The 19,659-nt window shown below is 40.8% G+C and overlaps 1 protein-coding gene across 3 annotated transcripts in view; it reads left to right on the forward strand.

Annotated features, from left to right (window-relative positions):
• brsk2a (BR serine/threonine kinase 2a) overlaps nt 1–19,659 on the forward strand; it is a 239,743-nt gene that overhangs the window by 172,408 nt on the left and 47,676 nt on the right. For all 3 annotated transcript variants that reach the window (XM_072669124.1, XM_072669138.1, XM_072669132.1), the window contains exons 5-8: nt 8,674–8,790; nt 17,098–17,131; nt 17,255–17,323; nt 18,677–18,823. In XM_072669124.1, coding sequence (XP_072525225.1) covers nt 8,674–8,790; nt 17,098–17,131; nt 17,255–17,323; nt 18,677–18,823 — 367 coding nt within the window. The remainder of the gene's footprint in view (nt 1–8,673; nt 8,791–17,097; nt 17,132–17,254; nt 17,324–18,676; nt 18,824–19,659) is intronic.

A 19,659-nucleotide genomic window follows, 5' to 3' on the forward strand; every position in this document is an offset into this window, starting at 1 on the left:
CCCACCAGTTTGTACAGAAGTCCCTGTAGTTACTAAATAATACACCTCTGTGTGTAATAAGCCTTTCTACACTAAGAGAACAAATAAGTTCAATATAAGTAAAAAAAAATCTAGATCCTGGACCATTAAAAGCTCTTTTAAAAGATGCCATAGAATGGAAAAACTATATTTGCCTTGGCATAGTTGAATAATATAATAGTTATAACACAGTGCTACTTCAAGAAGATGGAAGGCAAAGGTTGACTGTGGCGAGGCACATGTCAGTAGTGTGTCTCCAAAAGGCTGTGACAAACAGAAGCCCCAGTACTGTGTTGGTGAGTGGCCTCAACACAGATGCTGCAGTTCCATAGTGCGGTGTGGTGCGCAGCAGCCAGGGTAGTGGCTAAAAGGTTAGAAACTAATGCCAACCAGAAAAGGGGTGACTGGGTACAGCCTCTTAATCTTGCTAACTGCACAGCGCACTGAGAGGACCCAGAGAGGACAGCAACACTATCCAGTAAGTTCCAGTAAGACTTGGGAATAAATACAAAGAACTATTTGCACATTGTTACGGGGCTAGGCTTGGCAATGCTAGGCTAGGCTAGGCTATGCGACTGTGTGATGGTGACTGAAAACAAGCCTGTCCCATCCTGAGCGCCCAAGCTGGGGAGGTGGTGTTTGCAGAGGGTCGGACGTTGCGCCTGCTGTAATAGAGATACGCTGATATCGATTGGTGGGGCGGTGTGGAGGTGAGACCCATTTGGCTCACTCAATGAGAGGAGCAGTGACACAGGCTCCACCGCGCTTCCCTCTCCTCCTTTATTCCTGCCCACCAGCGGCCATTCAGCTAGCAGGAAATGATCAATGAGCTACTATATGAGCATGTGCTGTCGCGCCCCCTACTTATGTAGTAATTATAGCTGCTCTTGCACTGGAATAGACCCGCTACTCTCACGTGGCCCGTCAGTGATTGGAGTCCTAAGGCGCGTGTGGGGGCGAGATAAAGACCGTTCGTCACATGGAACGGCTTGCAGCGAGCAGGCATCAGAGCGCAGATTGCAGCAGCCTGGAACGGGGCTTTAGAAGCTGCTTCTGACTCACTCCACTCCTACCCGCTCCTACCCGCGCTGCTGATGAATGGGCCATGGAAGTCTGCGCATTAGCCCATCCTCTTGGCTCACAAGCCGCACTCCCAGCACTGACTCACAATAAGGACATACAGTTTTTTTATTTTTTTTATAATACAATTCTTTTTTTGTCCCTTGTTACGGAGTTTCAGGACCTAGCATGAACCCCTGTTATACAGTAACTGTCTTTCTACAAGACACTGGGATGTTCTCAAAATGGTACATGAGATGTTTCATCCATTCCCCTTGAGCCTTGTACTACTATTGTACTTATTGTACATTGCTAAAGACCGCATTGGAAACTTTTGGTTTAGCATATGTTGTAGATTCCTACAGGGTTTTATTTTAGGACCTATGAAACTGATGTTAATTATGATAGTAATGCAGTTATTTATTATATATATATATATATATATATATATATATATATATAGTACCAATTTGATACTGTCAGTTAAACTGTTCGCAGCCCCGGTAATGCTCCTGACACTAGGTGGATAAGGACTTAACATGTCTCCTCCAGTACATGCAAAGCCATCCGCTGCCTCTTTTTGAACTGCTGCCAACCTTCAGCCAACACCAGGGCCATAGGGGGTTGCAGGTCGACCCTGGGCCCTGGGCCACGCATTAGACCACCGAGCCACTTGGGGTGTGGGCTTTTGTGCAGGGTCTCTGAGATTAAGCAGACTTGATTTTGCCCAGATATTGCTGACCTACATACAATGCTGTTTCCTAGTCCTGGATGTTTTTCAATTGTAACAGTGAAATTGTATGATGATTGTATAGGACACAGCTTTTGCCATATGAAGATCTTCACTATGATTTTCCTCTAATCCAGAGGTATTCAGCTCTGGACCTTAAATCCAGTTTCTGATCCTAATTAGATATCAGTTATTATTAGAAATCCACTGAAAAACACTGGAATGTAGATTACCTGCTATATGATACATTTCGATTTATCAATGACCCATTAAAATGAGGCCTGTATCGCCTCTTAAGATACTCTAGTGACTTTTAATGTATAAACTATATACTTATAGTATTCCTTCTACATGACACTGTAAAATGTGCCTTTATTGTCATTTATATGTGAACAATACAGGAAAATTCTTTGCACATTCCATCCTTGAAAGTCAAGGTCAGAGTGCAGAGCCAGCTATGCTACATCAACCCTAAAGCACAGGGAGTTAAGGGCTTTCCCTAGGCCTGAACAGTGGCAGTGTAATGGACCTGGAAATCAGACCTAGTGATCTGTAACCCAGTGCCACCAAAGATTGTCAGTGGGCACCAGATTCTTCATCAGAGTGTTGGCATTGTTTAAAATTTCCCAGTAAACGCTACTGCCTGGACTAAAATTACATGCATAATTTGGTTAAAGCTCAAATCTGGAAGTGACCTGTTCATTAGACAGGAGGGAACATTGGGCACTTGGACTGAAAAGCAAAATCTTTGATCCCAATTCTCAATTTGATATAGCAGGAGAAATGGGCAGTGGTGGCTCAGCGGTTAGAGCGCCGGGATATCGATAACAGGGTTGTGGGTTCGATTCCCGGGCTCGGCAAGCTGCCACTGTTGGGCCCTTGAGCAAGGCCCTTTACCCTCTCTGCTCCCCGGGCGCTGGAGTTGGCTGCCCACCGCTCTGGGTGTGTGTGTGTACTCACTGCCCCTAACACGTGTGTGTGTGTGAGTGTGTGTTCACTACCAGATGGGTTAAATGCGGAGGACACATTTCGCTGTACAGTCCACACTGTACAGTGACGAATACGTGCACCTTTATCCTTTATCCTTTATCCTTAAATGTTAAAATAGGTAAACATGAACGGTTGCTGATGTGGTCCTAGTCAGTGGAAGATTGGGTACAGCAGAGAGTACTCAAGACTGTACTCAATATTAGCTAATACCCTGGGTCCAGGTATCAGAATTTTGTTTGATTGGCACATCTCTAATGATAAATATTGAAGAGTGATGATTATGAAAATATGTAAAGTGTCTGGCTGTTTGATAAAATTGCTCAAATCTGTATAGCAATTAGAAGAAGACAAACAGTTACATTACAAAGAACATCTTCACTTAATGAGGAAAGGTAGCTAGAATATTGAGAACATGAAAATTCCCTTTAACTTATGAAAAAAAGGCTTTATAATAATCAGGCTGCAGTAAAGCAAGAGCAGGCCATTAGCCAGGCCATGCTCTATCCCATGCCCTAGCTGTTGTCTCCCAGCATAAAAATAATGGAGTATTTTGGAAGGCTTGTTCACACTGTAATTGGGTCAATGGGCCCTTACGAGTTGGAGAGGGAAATGAGGGGAAATGGAGATGAGAAGAGGGGAGCTAGGCTTTATCTTTAATGCTAGCATGGGCACTTAACGGTAGCTACTCCTAGCTCTGCTGAAAGCTGTTGTTCATGATGAGGCATGTTGTTTAAAAAGCAGAAGTGAATGGCTAAAGAGGTCTGACAATGATGTTAAACAGATGATTAACATATTATCAGACAAGGCTGTACATATTCATAGCATAGGGGTCCACCTGCACTGAAGCTGTAGTCAGTGTTACTAATGTGAATGGCTATTTTACAACCATAGAGAATTCAAGGAACTGCATTTTTATGGTTCTCCTTTTAAAAAAGGTAGCCTTGGAGGCTTGATCATTTGAATGCCTTAATGATTATTTGCCTCTGTAAATGGTTCTTCATGTTCAGTCTTCTTTTAGATGGTTATTTAAAGAACCTTTGAAAATGGTTTAATATGCCCAGTCTTGGACAGAACTTAACATAGGCTTAACATAGAACTTAAGCTCAGGCTTAGCATGGGCTTGGGAAACTGGCCCAACATGTTAAAAAAAAAAGTGCACCTGCTCACCCAACATTTTTCTGAAGGTAAGGATATTAATTGGAAGTCTTTCCCCCTTTGCTGCAGTAACAACCTGTACTCTGCTGTGAAGGCTTTACAGTAGATGTTGGAACATTGTTTTGGGGATTTGATTGCATTTAGCTGCAATGCTAGAGCATTAGTGTGGTAGATATCTGATATTATATCATTAGGGCCCAAACTTTGGCATTGGGCAATATGCCCTTAGGCTCATTTGCAGTTGCCCCAGAACATCCTATTCTATTATCACCCACTGTGTCTTAGCAATGGGTGCAATTTAGATAATTTTTGGACATATAGTCCAAATTTCTGCATGTTCTTATTATTCATAGTGTGAATACATCACACGCACTGAAGCCACAGCCAACTATCTTCTATCATACAAGACATCGTCACACTGCATATGAAATGAAGTAACGATCACAGGGTCTGTGACTGCATTTAAAAGTCTCACGTCATACAGAGAGGAAACGTACTGTGATTTCGTACTACTGTGTCTAATGTGACACCTGATATCATCAGAAAGCTGCAGGCGCTGTTTGTGGCTGTGGGCGAACTAACATATTCTTTATGCTTATGTTCACTCCCTGCTGCTGCTTTCATGATTAGCAGCAGAGGACTGAGGCATTTAGATGAAGTCTTGGTCTTGGTGAGGCTTGATTATCAACCAGAGGAACGATAAATCTGCAGTCAGTGATAGCGGCATGTGCAGGCAGAGAGATTACAGAGGTTAGGCCAAACTACTGCGGCAGAGGATGTTTTTCTTCCAAACAGCCATTATGGATGTTACAGGTCTGGAAGTTAATAAAGAGTGCAGCTGCAATTAGTTCATTTTATCTTACAGCAGGATTAAATAGTGCTTTCACATGGCACATATGGCAGCCTTGTGTCAGAGATTGAGGTTGGAGGATGGTGCTGGGTGGAGGCGGGTGTTGCGTTTATTAATTTACTTGTTGACTGCTTTGAGTTATTTGAGTATCCAGTCATTTTTTTTTGTTTGTTTCTGGATGTAATGGGGATTGTGTGGGTCTTTGTTAGCTAGCTCAGTCTGAGAAAGCGCTCAATGTACAAGCTGTACAAAACTCAGTGACAACCCTTTATTTGTTTAATTGTCAGTTAAAAGGACCATTTACTACAGGTTATTCAGGAGATATTTCTGATGAGATTAGAAATGAGATCATTTGTTTGCATTAGGATGGGGAAAGTATGTGTGGAGAAAACTCAAAAATTAGAGTTCTAAAATGATTGAAACATACAGAGCTTTAGACTACAGACTTTAAACAATAGTGCTAGAATTGGTAGAACATCAAAAATCCCCCCACCTTCACTGTGAGAAGGCCACTCAGCTCTGAGAGTCTGAAAGGATGTGAAGATGGTCAGGAAGTTCTTACTGAGAAAATGAAACTTTGGCCAATCAAACTGCTGATGCTGTTGCTAGTCTCAGAACAATGGACTGACCAAACCAGACCTCAACATTATGGAATGTGGTTGGATTATTAGAACTGAACTTGGGAGGTGTGATCGCTCTGAGTGCTTGTCACCTTCTTTCTTTTGCTCTTGTGAACGAGGTTGTACTCTACAGTAAAACACTTTGGTGAGGTTTCTTTACTACTGCATGGGTTGGTAGATATGTAAGGTAGAAGATCTCAGTCCCCTATTATTATTATTGGGCTGATTTGTGGTGGACCGCGTAAGTTCTGAGAATAAAGACACACAGGGACACCGTAAGCTCTAGGCATTCTGTGGCATTTACCTTTTGGAGTCTAGAGTTTCAGAGGTTTCCAGAGGTCAGCTATGACCCAGTGTACCTTTTGAACCGTGGCGCTAGTGTCATACAGTCGTAATTCTGTTGTATACTAAACACCAATTAGGCTGTGTTTTACTGTGTAAAGCTTTGTGAACTGTTGTTGATTGTGTAAGAGTATTATATGAAAGAAGAAAGGTCACTATTGCTGAGGCACGTACCCACATATGCAGACAGAATAAAGACTCTTAAGCAGAGACACTGTAAACTCTGGCACTGGACCTTTTAATAGAATCTACAGTAGTGTTTCTTAATTCTGCTCCTGGAGACCCACAGCACTGCAGTTTCAACTGTTCTCTGCCTCAGCACTTTATATCCAACTCGTCAGCTAATGGAAATATTCACGTCGCAAAAAGGGTTTTTGTGGCAACTGTTGAACACACTTGACACTCAAAACTCAGAACACAAATTCCATTCGACCCAACAAGATTAATTCTGCACTAGGACTAGAGCTAAGCATTGTGGCAAATTAGTTGTCATTAGTGTAGTGTATTGGGTTACAACACCACCTTTCCTGTGGTAGACTGGGGTCTGATTTCTTGGCTGGGCAAGCACACTACACCACACCACACTATACCAATAAGAGTAAAACATAATTCAAAGTCAAACTAAATAAAGTACTGGGGAGTGGGTGCTCAGGAACAGAGGTTTCTTGAGATCAGCCTGAGACCCAGTGCACAGATCTCTGTGTTTCTCCTGATCTGTGTGTTTCAGTTGCTGTACCAGTTTTATCCGTTTACAACGTTTTCAATATTAACCATTTCAGTCCCTTCAACAGGTGATCTGTAAGTCTGTGTGTGTGTGTGTGTGTGTGTGTGTGTGTGTGTGTGTGTGTGTGTGTGTGTGTGTGTGTGTGTGTGTGTGTGTTTGTCTGATCATTGTAAGTAGGTGGCCCATGTACATGTTGAGCTGCACAGTTCAGTTCCCTCCATACGCAGCACCTCTGTCCTTTCTGCTCTTTAGCTGTGCTGCGGAGAGACTCCCTGCATTAGCATGGAACTGGGAGGGATGTGGGAGGCAAGAGGGAAGCATTATTATGTAAAGCAACTCATCTGCGCTGTCTGTGGTCATCTGGGCTCTTAACATCAGGCACTGGAACAGCAGGCATCTGTCATCCTCCCCCGCTGCGCCAGCCGGACGGCTAGTGCCCAGGAGAGAAAGAGAAAGCGGAGTTTAAAAAGGCAGTCGGTAGTCATTGACAGCCTCGCAGCTATGATGCTAATTCCATGAACTAACGCTCTCTGTCTTCTTTTATGGGAATCTGCTCTTTTTAAAAAGCTCTGCTGATCACTTTTCTACATATTTTACTGCAACAGACAGCTGTCATCTAAAGGCCATGGCACACTGGCCCAGTATTCCCCATCAGACACCAGCCTTCTACTGCTGGCATTTGGCTACATACTGTTCTAATAACATGATCTAGTAAACCACATGGGGAACAGTTTAGAGCAGTGTAAATGAAGGAAGATGCAGAACAGTTTAGAGCAGTGTAAATGAAGGAAGATGCAGAACAGTTTAGAACAGTGTAAATGAAGGAAGATGCAGAACAGTTTAGAACAGTGTAAACGAAGGAGGATGCAGAACAGTTTAGAACAGTGTAAATGAAGGAGGATGCAGAACAGTTTAGAGCAGTGTAAATGAAGGCGAATGCAGAACAGTTTAGAACAGTGTAAATGAAGGATGATGCAGAACAGTTTAGAACAGTGTAAATGAAGGAGGATGCAGAACAGTTTAGAACAGTGTAAATGAAGGATGATGCAGAACAGTTTAGAGCAGTGTAAATGAAGGAGGATGCAGAACAGTTTAGAACAGTGAAAATGAAGGAAGATGCAGAACAGTTTAGAACTGTAAATGAAGGCGAATGCAGAACAGTTTAGAACAGTGTAAATGAAGGAGGATGCAGAACAGTTTAGAACAGTGTAAATGAAGGATGATGCAGAACAGTTTAGAGCAGTGTAAATGAAGGAGGATGCAGAACAGTTTAGAACAGTGAAAATGAAGGAAGATGCAGAACAGTTTAGAACTGTAAATGAAGGCGAATGCAGAACAGTTTAGAACAGTGTAAATGAAGGAGGATGCAGAACAGTTTAGAACAGTGTAAATGAAGGAAGATGCAGAACAGTTTAGAACAGTGTAAATGAAGGAAGATACAGAACAGTTTAGAACAGTGTAAATGAAGGAGGATGCAGAACAGTTTAGAACAGTGTAAATGAATGATGATGCAGAACAGCTTAGAACAGTGTAAATGAAGGAAAAACAGTTAAGAACAATATGGATGAGGGATAACCGACAGTAAAGTGAAAATGAGGGATAATGAAGAACAGTTTATAACAGCGTGGACAGTGTGTGAACAGTTAGGAACCAAGTAATTAAGTAATAAAGGGGAACAGTTTTGGGAACAGTGTCAACAATGGATGAGGGGAAAAATAAAGTGAATGGGGGATTGTCATTAAGAGAGAACAGTTAAGAACAGTGTAAATGAGAGATAATGAAGAACAGTTTAGAACAGTGTAGATAACAAACAGTTAGGACCCATGAAGAATAATGAAGGAGAGCAGTCTAGAACAGTGTGAATAAGGGAGAACATTTTAGGAATAAGGGATAATGAAGGAGAATAGTGAAGAGGAATAGAAGGAGAAAAACAGAGTGGGAAAACCGTTCAGGACAGTGTCATTAAGAGAGAACAGTTCAATACAGTGTCAATGAAAGAGAACAGTTTAAAACAGTGTGTTGTTTGATGTTTGTTGGGGAATGTTAGGTAGCATGTACCAAGACTAAAATACACACCCCATGACATCCACCAAGGGTTGGGTTCACATTTTATTTCTCTTTCTGTCGCTCTCTCTCTCTCTCTCTCTCACTCTCTCTCTCTTTCTATCTTTCTCTCTATCCATAGCCACAGGGACCTGAAGCCTGAGAACCTGCTGCTAGATGAGAAGAACAATATTAGGATAGCAGACTTCGGAATGGCCTCTCTGCAGGTTGGAGACAGCCTCCTGGAGACCAGCTGTGGGTGAGTACAACTGCCCACTGTTCCATATAACACAGCAGCGGTGCACTGTTCCATGTAACACAGCAGCGGTAACTGACCTTAGCTGAGCGAATCATGGATGATTTTTTTATTTATTTAACCATATGCTTAAAGTCCAATACAAAAGACTGGCAGAGAGACCTACAGGTTAGCTAACCTGCTAGCTTTGGTTATGCTAGATGGGTTAGCTTTTGACCATTATCTTTAAAGAGAGTGAAACAGTGAGGATTATGTAGTAGTATTAAAGCTGTATGCGTAGAACAAGCCTTGTGATGGGTGAGGGACTGGCTTATGTGAGCAGTAGCCAAGAATAAAACCTCCCAGTTTACATGTAGAGGGGAGAAAGATGCTCAAATAGATCAGTTATTTATTGATCATTAGAAAAGTATCTGCCTTGTTTGCCAAAAAAAGAATAATATAAATAAATTTGAATTTAGGTTGCCTGAGGCTTCCTAACATACACTGCAGTTCATAAGCACACCCTTAGCTATTTAGTAATTGGTTTTCTTTCAAAAGTAATTGTTCCCTGTTACTGTCAGAAAACACACCGAGTGCATGCTTTTACTCATTCTCTATGTACCCACTCCTGCTTTCTCTCACATTCACGCGCTCTCTCGTGCGATGAAATTGACAGAAAGTGAGCTGCCTCTCTCATTACTTTATGTGAGCTGAGGGCCGTGGTTGGGTGGAGGCATTTGCTGGCTCAGGAGCGGAAGCAGACCTTTAAATGAAATTAGCTGTTATGAAAGCAGCATGGCCTCTTCTCCTCCCTATAGGTTTGCTCTAATGAGGTCAGCAGTGTATGAGAAGGAAGAGAGAGAGAGACAGCTGCTTTAGATCCTGCACACACACCAGCTTTCTCTAGCCTCTCTCATCTTTTTTTTTTCTTTTCCTTTCAGAAGGGCTCAACTGAAGAAATGGTGGGTTTGGATCAGGGTTGGCACACTCATGAATACCTCTGTATATCTATCTGTGTGTGTAAAACTAGATCAAGCAGGTCTGGGCGATATAGTGATGTAATCGGATATTAGTGATGTTGGACAAGAAACCTGATGACGAAGCTTTGGAGGTGATAATGGGTATGATGGGAAAGAGAACTGAACTAGAGAACTAGAAGCAACCTAATCTATCCTTATTACTTAAAAACTGCTAAAACTCTTACAGACAGTGGATTATAAAAATGCTGCACCTATTGGAGGTAGGAATCTGCAGGCACCTCTCGATTATTGCATTATTGTAATTATTGCATTATAATGATCCATAATCCATCTTACTTCTAGTATCTTTTACTAATAAATGAAAAAATAGAAGTGTCAGGCAACTGGAAGGTTCTGCAGTGGGTGTGCAGTGGAAAAATGTAGTAACACGTCTTAGTCTCCTGACTTAAGTTTTTGCTAAAAGGCCAAACACAAAGCACAGCGTCTCATGTTCATTACATGTTACAGCTATCTTTCCCGTTCTCTTCAGAGATTCTATGACTTTGGCTTTAAAGTATGCAACATAGCGAGAAAGCCCTGGTTATCAACAACTGGGTGCAAATCATTGACAATAGAAGTTGCTTTACCCTTTCCAAGTTGAGTGAAAGTTTTTACATTGTTTGCTTGATGGTCTTTTGGTTGGCAGCAGCGAAAAACGGGCAGAGCCAAAGTGCTGGTACTTCCTGGAACTTCCTATTAGCGCCTTTGGCATTCCAACATTACATTACATCCTATTACGTTTTATTTATTATTAATTTTCATTTTAATTAATACACTGAATTATTTTTTCACAGACATCTATAGTTTAATTGTAAGTCACTTTTGTGCAAGGGATTGAAAGAAAACAAACAGCTACGAACCGAATTTAAAAGGAATTTAAAATCCACAGTTACAACTTGCATTTCATTTTAAACAGTTTAGTGACACAAATGATTAAGACCTTTAGAGTACATAATTGGAAATCTGTTATGTGAACATCACAAATCATTACATTATTCATTGCAATAATTCAAACTTTAACACCCTGTTATGCAGACTATTGAAAATAAACAATTACCTAAATCTGTATTTTCTTAGTTTGTTGTTTTGGCAGCACTGTGATTCATGTGGGTTCTAAATAGAGGCAGGTTAATTGCAGTATATGGGTTTATTGTGCCTTTTATATTGTTTATTGTGTCAATAATACTTTAATGAGTTAAAGTAAGGCATACTCCAAAGTGAGGGTGAACTCACTCAATAGTTAGAGACTAAAAGCATTAATTAAGTGTTTACTGAGTCTATTTGCATCATAAATTCTGCCACTCTGTATTCATAGTTCTTTGGTTGCAAAAACACAAACAAAAACAAAGAAATGTTCATTATGTCAGTATGTGGTCCATAGTTCAGAGTTCAGTTGATGAGCATTTAGTTGTTAAAGAGTTAAACTAACATCTAACCCAGCTGCATGTTGTGTAATGGACATCTCAGGGGCTATCCGTTATACACATTACTAATTAGTGACTAAACAACATTAAATAATTTGCATAACGGGGTTATGTTTACTTAACAAAGTGCTTTCTGTGCATTAGTACAACTGATTTTTAGTGATTTTCACATCACAGACCTCCAGTGATGTATGAATAAATGTCAGCATGAATTAAGCTTAATGCACAGTGAATAAAGCATTTAGAAATGTCTATTTCAGGCTTTATTGAACAAGGGATCAGACCTGTATAAACCCCTAATGGTGTTCCTTAAAATAAAGCCTGTTACATTTTCATTAAAAAAGTCAATGCTGAAAATGTAGTAAGATGAAGGAAAAATAAAAAAAGTAGGGATGTAGATTAAAGCTACAGCAGACCATTTGTGTTTACAAGGAGGGTGCAGGGAGGTCTGGGCAATTTTTAAATGTATTAAATTATTTATTTATTTATTTATTTATTTATTATTATCTAAAGTTATTTTAGATATTACCTTGGCCCAGTATATTCATTAGAATACCCTGAACTGCGAGTATATTGTGCATCTTCCTTGTGTGTGTGCTCACTAGCCATTTTATTAGGTACACTAACTAAATAGGGGCACATTGTAGGTTTGCAGTTGCTAACTATAGCCCACCTGTTTCTGTAGTCACTATCTGCACGGCCCATCTACAGAACAGGACCACCACTGTACAGATATTATGTGGTTGGTGGACCATTTTCAGCACAGCAGTGCCGCTGACGCAGTAGTGGGTGTAGAACTGCATGGTGCGTTGCTGGGATGTATGAGGGTCATGAACACTGGGTCTGTTTACAAGCAGCAGAAGTAAGGATGTACCCATTAATTGGCTGTTCTCTGGGAAGTTTTGGGGGCTTTTCTCCAGTGTTTTCAGAATGTTTGATAAAAGAAGATGACTCCTGCTGTGCACCGCTATGCTGAAAGTCAGGCCAGCACAAGCGCAGAGAACAAAGACACACAGGGACACTGTAAGCTCCAGGCATTTTGTGGCCTTTACCTTTTGAAAAATCCAGAGGTTCAGGGTTTCCTGAGTTCAGCCTTGACCCAGCATACCTTTTATGCCAAGCCTTTTTGTCCTGCTTGCTGCACTAGCGTCATCCAGTCATGATGGCCTGCCCCAAGTCCTCATAAGACAGGGATACACAGGGCATTTGTGTCACACAGCAGCCCCTGGTACCATGATTCAGCAATGGAGATCAGAATAAATCTGCATTTGCATCATCAAACATGAATGTAGTTTCACAAATAAGCTGTGCTTGCCATACTAGCCATCTGCTGTATGCTACTGTATTTGAATGTATTATATTTTTTTTATCCCACCTCTTGTGAACTCATTATAGAGCCTTGAAAATAGCTGACATGACACAGACTAATTAAGGCTAAGGAGAATAAGGCTGATGTCATTATATGAGTAACACAAATGGTCCTGTGCTTCATATTCGGTGAGCTACTCTCACTAATGATAAACGTTTATGCTATCGACTGGGAGATTGTAGTGCTAATGACAAAACCCAATAATAGGAAGATGCTAACAGCACCCAAAGGTTGGTTTATATACACCAGATGGACAAAAGTATTGAGAGCCCTGCTGATCCATTGTTCTTTCTGGAATCAAGGGTATTAAAAAGACTCTTTTCTGCTTCTGTTGGAATAACTGTCTGTACTGTCCAGGGAAGATTCAGAATCTAGATTCATAGATTGTAAAGCATTAATATGAGGATTTGTAATGCATTCAGTGACAAAAGCCTTAGTGAGTTCAGGAGGTTGGATGATCACCACTCATCCCCAACTTCCCAACTCATTGCAAAAGTGTTGGACAGAGCACCACCATCATTCTAGAGATCACAGTTTCGCTGCTACACAGCTCAATAGCTTTTACCCCTCTAGCCCATGCCTGGCATTAGGCATGGTGCCAGTAGGTTCATGTTTATCTGCTCCAGAGAGTCCTAATCTATTGGCAGCACTTCTCTACAGTGATTTAAGAATCTGTGTATGTGTATTTGCACGTCTGTATCAGCATTGGGTGCACCTTAAAGTAGCTAAATGCTTTCAATAGAAGGGGTGTCCACAAACATTTGGACATAAAGTGTAACCTAACTCTACTGTGAGGAAATGTATGTGGAACAACAAGAGGCCTAGATTGTACAAAGGAAAATTCAGCACCTTAGATGTCATGGAGGCCTATATCTCCTATAGATTTATAAAGCATAGTACTATCTAGCATTTCAAATGATACGGAAGACCATAATGCAAAATGAATTCAACAGTTTTCATCCCGATTGAGCTCCAGTTCTTACATAAATCATGATCTGCAGAAGAAAAATGTCTTTAATGAGGAGGGTCTGGAATCATTAAGGAACCGTTTGCCTTTGATAGGTTTCATGTTTGATTTGCATCATCGAGATATGCTTTGAGAAACGTCTTTTGGTTTAGTAAATCAAATCTGAACACTGCAAGAGAAAATAGACAATTCCACCTACTACCTACTGTATAGCTTCCATATTCTATCACAAGTATTTGGACAATGACTCAGTTAATGTCTTTATACCACCTCAGTGAATTTGGGAATTTGGAGTGGGGTAATAAAGGTGTGATTAAAGTGTAGACTTTCAACTGTAACAAAAAAAAAAACTATTTTAATAGTGTAGACATGCCATTTTCAAAGTAATTGTAGAAATGACTGATTAGCAGTTTTAAGGTCACGTGTAGCCTTTTCCCTTCTGTGTTTTATGACAAATGAAAGAGATAAATGTTCTGGAGTTAATCCCAACTGATGCTGAGTTGGCATTTGGTAGCTTTTTATGGAAACTTTTAATATCCTGTCCAGCGAGATGTCTGTACAAGTGAAGGAGGTCATCATTATCTAAACAAACCTGAAAGCCTGAATCAACAATCTGGTACATTCTTAAAAACAAGGGATACACTAGTGAGCTCAGCAACACCACAAAACTGAAGACCGCAGAAAAACAAAAGAACTAAAGCTTATATTCATGCCACAAACACTTTCAAGGAGGTAGGAGTATCATAGTCAAAGTCTACAATTTAGAGATGCCTTCGTGACAGTAAGATTCCAGAGTTGTATTATCATATGCACAGTAAACAGGCAGTTACACTGTACAGTGAAATTCTCACTTTTCTAATCCTCCACTAACGCTAAAAAGACTATACAACATTAGACTATAGATATATTTGAACTAAAGATATAAGTAAAAACTGTACAACATAAGTTAAAAACTATATACAGTGTTAAAATAGACAAACAGAAGACACAAGTAAAAACACATATAGGTAAACCTGTTGCATTGTAGTGTGGTATTGTGCAAATTGGCAAAACAGTTACATGTGCTGTGTAGTGCCAGGAGCATTGTCATAAAGTGCACTGTGTAAATACAGAGGGTTTACTGCAAGATACAAACCACACATAACATTCAAGAAAGGCAGATTAGACTGATTCTGGAAAAAAGTGCATTGGACAGAAAAAAAACAAAAATAACTTTTGAACAGTCTGAAGCAGTTCACATCAACTGTCAAACGTGGTGGAGGCACTGTTATGGCATGGGCATGTATGGCTGCCAGTGGAACTGGGTCAGTGGTGTATTGTGATGATGTGATTGCTGATAGAAGTAACAGGATAAATTGTGAAGTATGTAAAGCTCTACTTTCTGTTTAGATTGAGTCAGAGTCCGCAACACTGATAGGATGAATGACAAATCATACTGTGAACCAAGAGCTTCTTAAAGTAAAGAAATGAATCTTCTTTAAAGGCAGAGTCACCTGACCATAGTTATTGGAGTCAATAAGCTTTTTTTCTAGCACTAATGACAAAGCCTCAATCATGACATCAGCAGGGGCATGATGGCATTAATGACAGCCCCTCCGTCATGACATCAATAGGGAGATGTAAGCACTAAAGCCTATAAACCCACATGAGATCATCAGGGAGCTACGACTGCCAGTGGCAAACCTCCAATGACATCATGTAAAGAAGCTGCTCATTGCACACTCATCTACGAGTTTGATTGCATAGTACCAAGGAGGTCTTATGACTTGTTAGCTTCTATAAATGGCTTCCAATTGTTATATAGTTGTGTCCCGTGACTGCTCTGTCTCAAACTGGTCATTCGGTTGACTGTATTTGACCCTCCTTTGATTTGATTGAAGTAATCATCATGTCATAGCAATATGGCTAATGAAGCACTGCTGGAGGTTCTTGATAGACCTCCCATACCTGGAGAGCCTTTTCCAGAGCAAATATGACAGTTGTTAATTAACTACATTCATCTCTGACATCTGCACTATAGGTGGGTCTGAAAGCTAAGGTTTGCCGTAGGTGTTCGCTCTGCCCTTGAGAATGATTGACAACACTTAGCTAATGGCTCCTTAGGGTACAGCTGGGAAATTGGGCTTTCAGCGGGTAAGTGAGACCTCGTCTTTAGGCCTCAAATATAGCGGCGTCTCCTTTTCACTCACTCAGCAGTATGAGGAGATGTGTTTTGACAGCAAAACTACAGCGCTCCCCTAGTCAATACTACAGAGGGTAACTGGTTATTCTGTTTTCACAAGCTCTACAGAAGAACATGCGCCCAAACCTTAGTAGTGGCAAGTCAATCAAAACCTCAACCATGGCTTATAGTCTTTCAGGGCCCTTTAAAATAGCTGCCTAACTTTCGTCTCTTGTTGTTGTTATTGTCGTTGTTGATGGCTGCTGTGTAAATGAAAGAGGAAATGAGCTCTAGCGAATAGCTTGGAGAGGATTAATGCACTGACACTCTTCCCCATGGGGGTTCCCTCAAAACCCCATTCATTCTTTTAATGGCCCTCTATTTATCTCACATTTCCTCTCATATCCGGCAAAAAAGTTTTGTTCTCCTAATACTCCAGCCCCATATTTAATATCTCGGAGTTGCTTGTTTGAGAGCAAAGAGCTGAGCAACGCTTTGTTGCGTCCTACAAATGTCGTGGTAATCAAAGCCGTTATGGCTGATCGGGGTAATTTCAGTGGCGGCGTGTCAGAGGCAATATGGTGAAGTTCTACAAGAGTGTGAATAAGAAGAATACTAAGGACATGGATCTCAAGGTTGGAAAATTACAACTCGAGTGGCTCTTGGTAACTTAATATGCATTGCAGTGTCTCTGTGTCTTTAGTCATCACTAATGAAGTGGGAGCCGTTTCTGATCTGAGTGAAATGGGCCTGCTGGCTTTGTGTGCACAGACCTTCTCGTTCGAGATGATTCTCCTCTCATTCAGCTTGAGCTAGAGGCTTTTACATGACTCTTTTGGCATTGCCATGCTGACTAGATATAGCTAATGTTGAATCTATTCACATAATGAGGAGCATCGCTCACAACCAGTGCACTCATATTAGCATAGCCTCTTGCTTATGAAGGCAGCGTGTGTTGCGGGTTGTTGCGGGTGTCAGCCAGGGCGTTTGTTATTGTGAACCTTGACAGCTCGCCAGGAGCTCCTGTGTTATCATTATTATTTCTCCTGAACGCGCCTGACAGTATTGTGTCTAACGAAAGCCCCTTATTCACTCACAGTTGAAGGGATCTGATCGGTACAGCAACGGCGCCTGGCAGAGGATTATTCCAGACAGATAAATGATCAGGGAGCATGGCAACACGCAATAAAGGAATTACTGGGACATTTGTTTGACTTATTGTTAGGCTTTGGATCATCTGCTGCCTGTGCCCTTTACCCAGCCTGTGCAAGTAACTATTTTAAGAGAAACTGTTAAAATATATACTGTATATGAGTGCAGTTAGTGCATGGCCTCCCCCCAGGAGAGACTGATAACCCGAAGTGACTCATGCTCTCCTCCCTTCTCCACAGGTCACCTCACTACGCCTGTCCTGAGGTCATCCGGGTGAGTGTGTACTGACAGAGCTCACTAATGACGTTATACTGTACATGTCTTTTCAATAGGTATGTAACCTCTAATTATTTGTCTTTTGTGCTCTCTCCATTTTTCTCTCTCTCTCTCCCTTAGGGGGAGAAATATGATGGGAGGAAAGCAGACGTCTGGAGCTGTGGGGTCATTCTTTTTGCCCTATTGGTGGTGAGTGTAGTTTCCCTTCTTAAGGTCTTAATATTCTCAATTACCCTGATTTCTCTTCTCTTCTCTTCTCTGGTCTTCTCTTCTCTGCTCTTCTATTCTCTTCCCTGCTCTTCTCTCTACTTCTCTTCTATTCTCTTTACTTCTCTGCTCTTCTCTTTACTTCTCTGCTCTGCTCTTTACTTCTCTTTTCTTCTTTTCTATTCTCTGCTATTCTTTTCCCTGCTCTTCTCTCTACTTCTCTTCTCTTCTTTTTCTGCTCTTCTCTTCTCTTTACTTCTCTGCTCTTCTCTTTACTTCTCTTTTCTTCTTTTCTATTCTCTGCTCTTCTCTTCTCTTTACTTCTCTTTTCTTCTCTTTACTTCTCTTTTCTTCTATTCTATTCTCTGCTCTTCTCTTTTTTCTGCTCTTCTCTTCTCTTTACTTCTCTTTTCTTCTTTTCTATTCTCTGCTCTTCTCTTCTCTTTACTTCTCTTTTCTTCTCTTCTATTCTATTCTCTGCTCTTCTCTTCTCTTTTACTTTACATTTCTTCTTTTCTCTTCTCTGCTCTTCTCTGCTCTTCTCTTCTCTGCTCTTCTCTTCTCTTCTCTTCTCTTCCCAGTCTGTACTAGCATGTATAGGAATGAACAGCAGTGTGGGTGTGAACCTCAAATAAATAGTTCAGATAGGCTCTGTCTTCTCTGGTCTTCTCTGCTCTGCTCTGCTCTTTTTTCTGCTCTTCTCTTTACTTCTCTGCTTTTCTCTTCACTTTTTGCTCTTCTCTCTACTTCTCTGCCCTAGTTCAGATAGGCTCTGTTGGCAATATGTTTTTGTGCAGAATAAAAAAAAACAGCTGTCATTGGGATTGGAGTCTACGTGGGCTGTTTGGTATTATATTTGATGGTTTTATATACCACTGTTTCCATATTCCTTAACTATTGCTCCAAAGAATTGTAGTTTTTATCAGAGAAGAACAGTAAAGGGATGTGTGTGCCAGTAGCTGCTCACGTAGCCTAGCCCTTCAGCCCAGTTGGTTAAAACACTATTTGTTTGATTCTGTTTGACGGCTTCTCTCCCCTGTAGTTAGGCTGTCTTCTGATCATCAGTTATATGAGCCTGGCTTCGCCACAGAGCAGCCATTCATCAAACACACACATCTGTAGGGTGTCAGCACCGCTGATGAACCGCTCAGTTAACAAGAGAGGCACCAGGCGAAGCTAATTGTGGGGAAAAAACTTTTTTTTTTACTTTTTTTTTTTTCTTTTTTTCTTGTCTTATCTCGTGGGTTCCTCATCCAGTGCTTTAATCGATCTCCAAATACTTCTCTGACCTAAATGTTCATTCTCTGTGTTTCTTGTTTGTGCTTTTCCCTCCAGGGGGCTCTGCCGTTTGATGACGATAATTTACGGAACTTGTTAGAAAAAGTGAAGCTGGGTGTGTTTCACATGCCGCACTTCATTCCTCCAGACTGCCAGAACCTTCTACGAGGGATGATAGAGGTGGACGCTGGCAAACGACTAACGGTTAGCTCTTTCTTTTTGTATTTATTTCATCTGTTGATCTCACTAAGCACCAGATATTTATGCTACCTTTCAGTCTGTTTAAAGTGCCATAGTTAATATTTTTGGAATATTTTCCATCCAAGAGTTTTATATTCTTTTGTTTGTCTATGCTTAGCTGGTGTACGGATTGTGTTGTTTCTATTACTGTGAGGTTTATTCGGTGATGAACCTTCAGGGCGTAATAATTTAAAATGTAGTAATAGTCATAATTTATTGTTAAGGTTTGGTTAGAGAAGAGTTCAAATGTAGGAAATTGGAAAATTGTCCAGTCAGATTTATATCCTTAATGGTATCTGGGCAGAAAGAGCCAAGTGTACTCTTCTGTTGGTTAGGCTTTCAGGAGTTTGTCAGAAGACCGTAGATGTTAGATTAACCAACATAATTAGTGCATGACAGTGGAATCTACTGCTTATGTTGCTGAATCTAACATCTGCAATCTTCAGATTCATCAACATAATTAGGACATGAGAGTGAAATCAGCCAATTACATTTTGACTTCCAACACACAGACTGTGTAAACAGGTGGTGGTGTAACCAGGTTTCAGTCAGTTGTTAGAAATGGAAAACAGGGGCATCAGCTTTGTGACAAGACTTTTTAATAAGTGAATCGATGCAAAGCAGCAACATAACATATTTCAGCTTCACATAAAACAGAAGGAATTTCTGTTACAAGCTTCCTAAATCTTTGACAATCTTTGGCTTAGGGTTAACTAACTAATTGTTGCCAGATTGTAAGCCTAGCTATGTATCGCACTGCCTTGTAGAATATCAGAAGCCTTGACGGACACCATCCTACT

The sequence above is a fragment of the Salminus brasiliensis genome, chromosome 2, assembly GCF_030463535.1.
Source record: "Salminus brasiliensis chromosome 2, fSalBra1.hap2, whole genome shotgun sequence".
Taxonomy (NCBI): domain Eukaryota; kingdom Metazoa; phylum Chordata; class Actinopteri; order Characiformes; family Bryconidae; genus Salminus; species Salminus brasiliensis.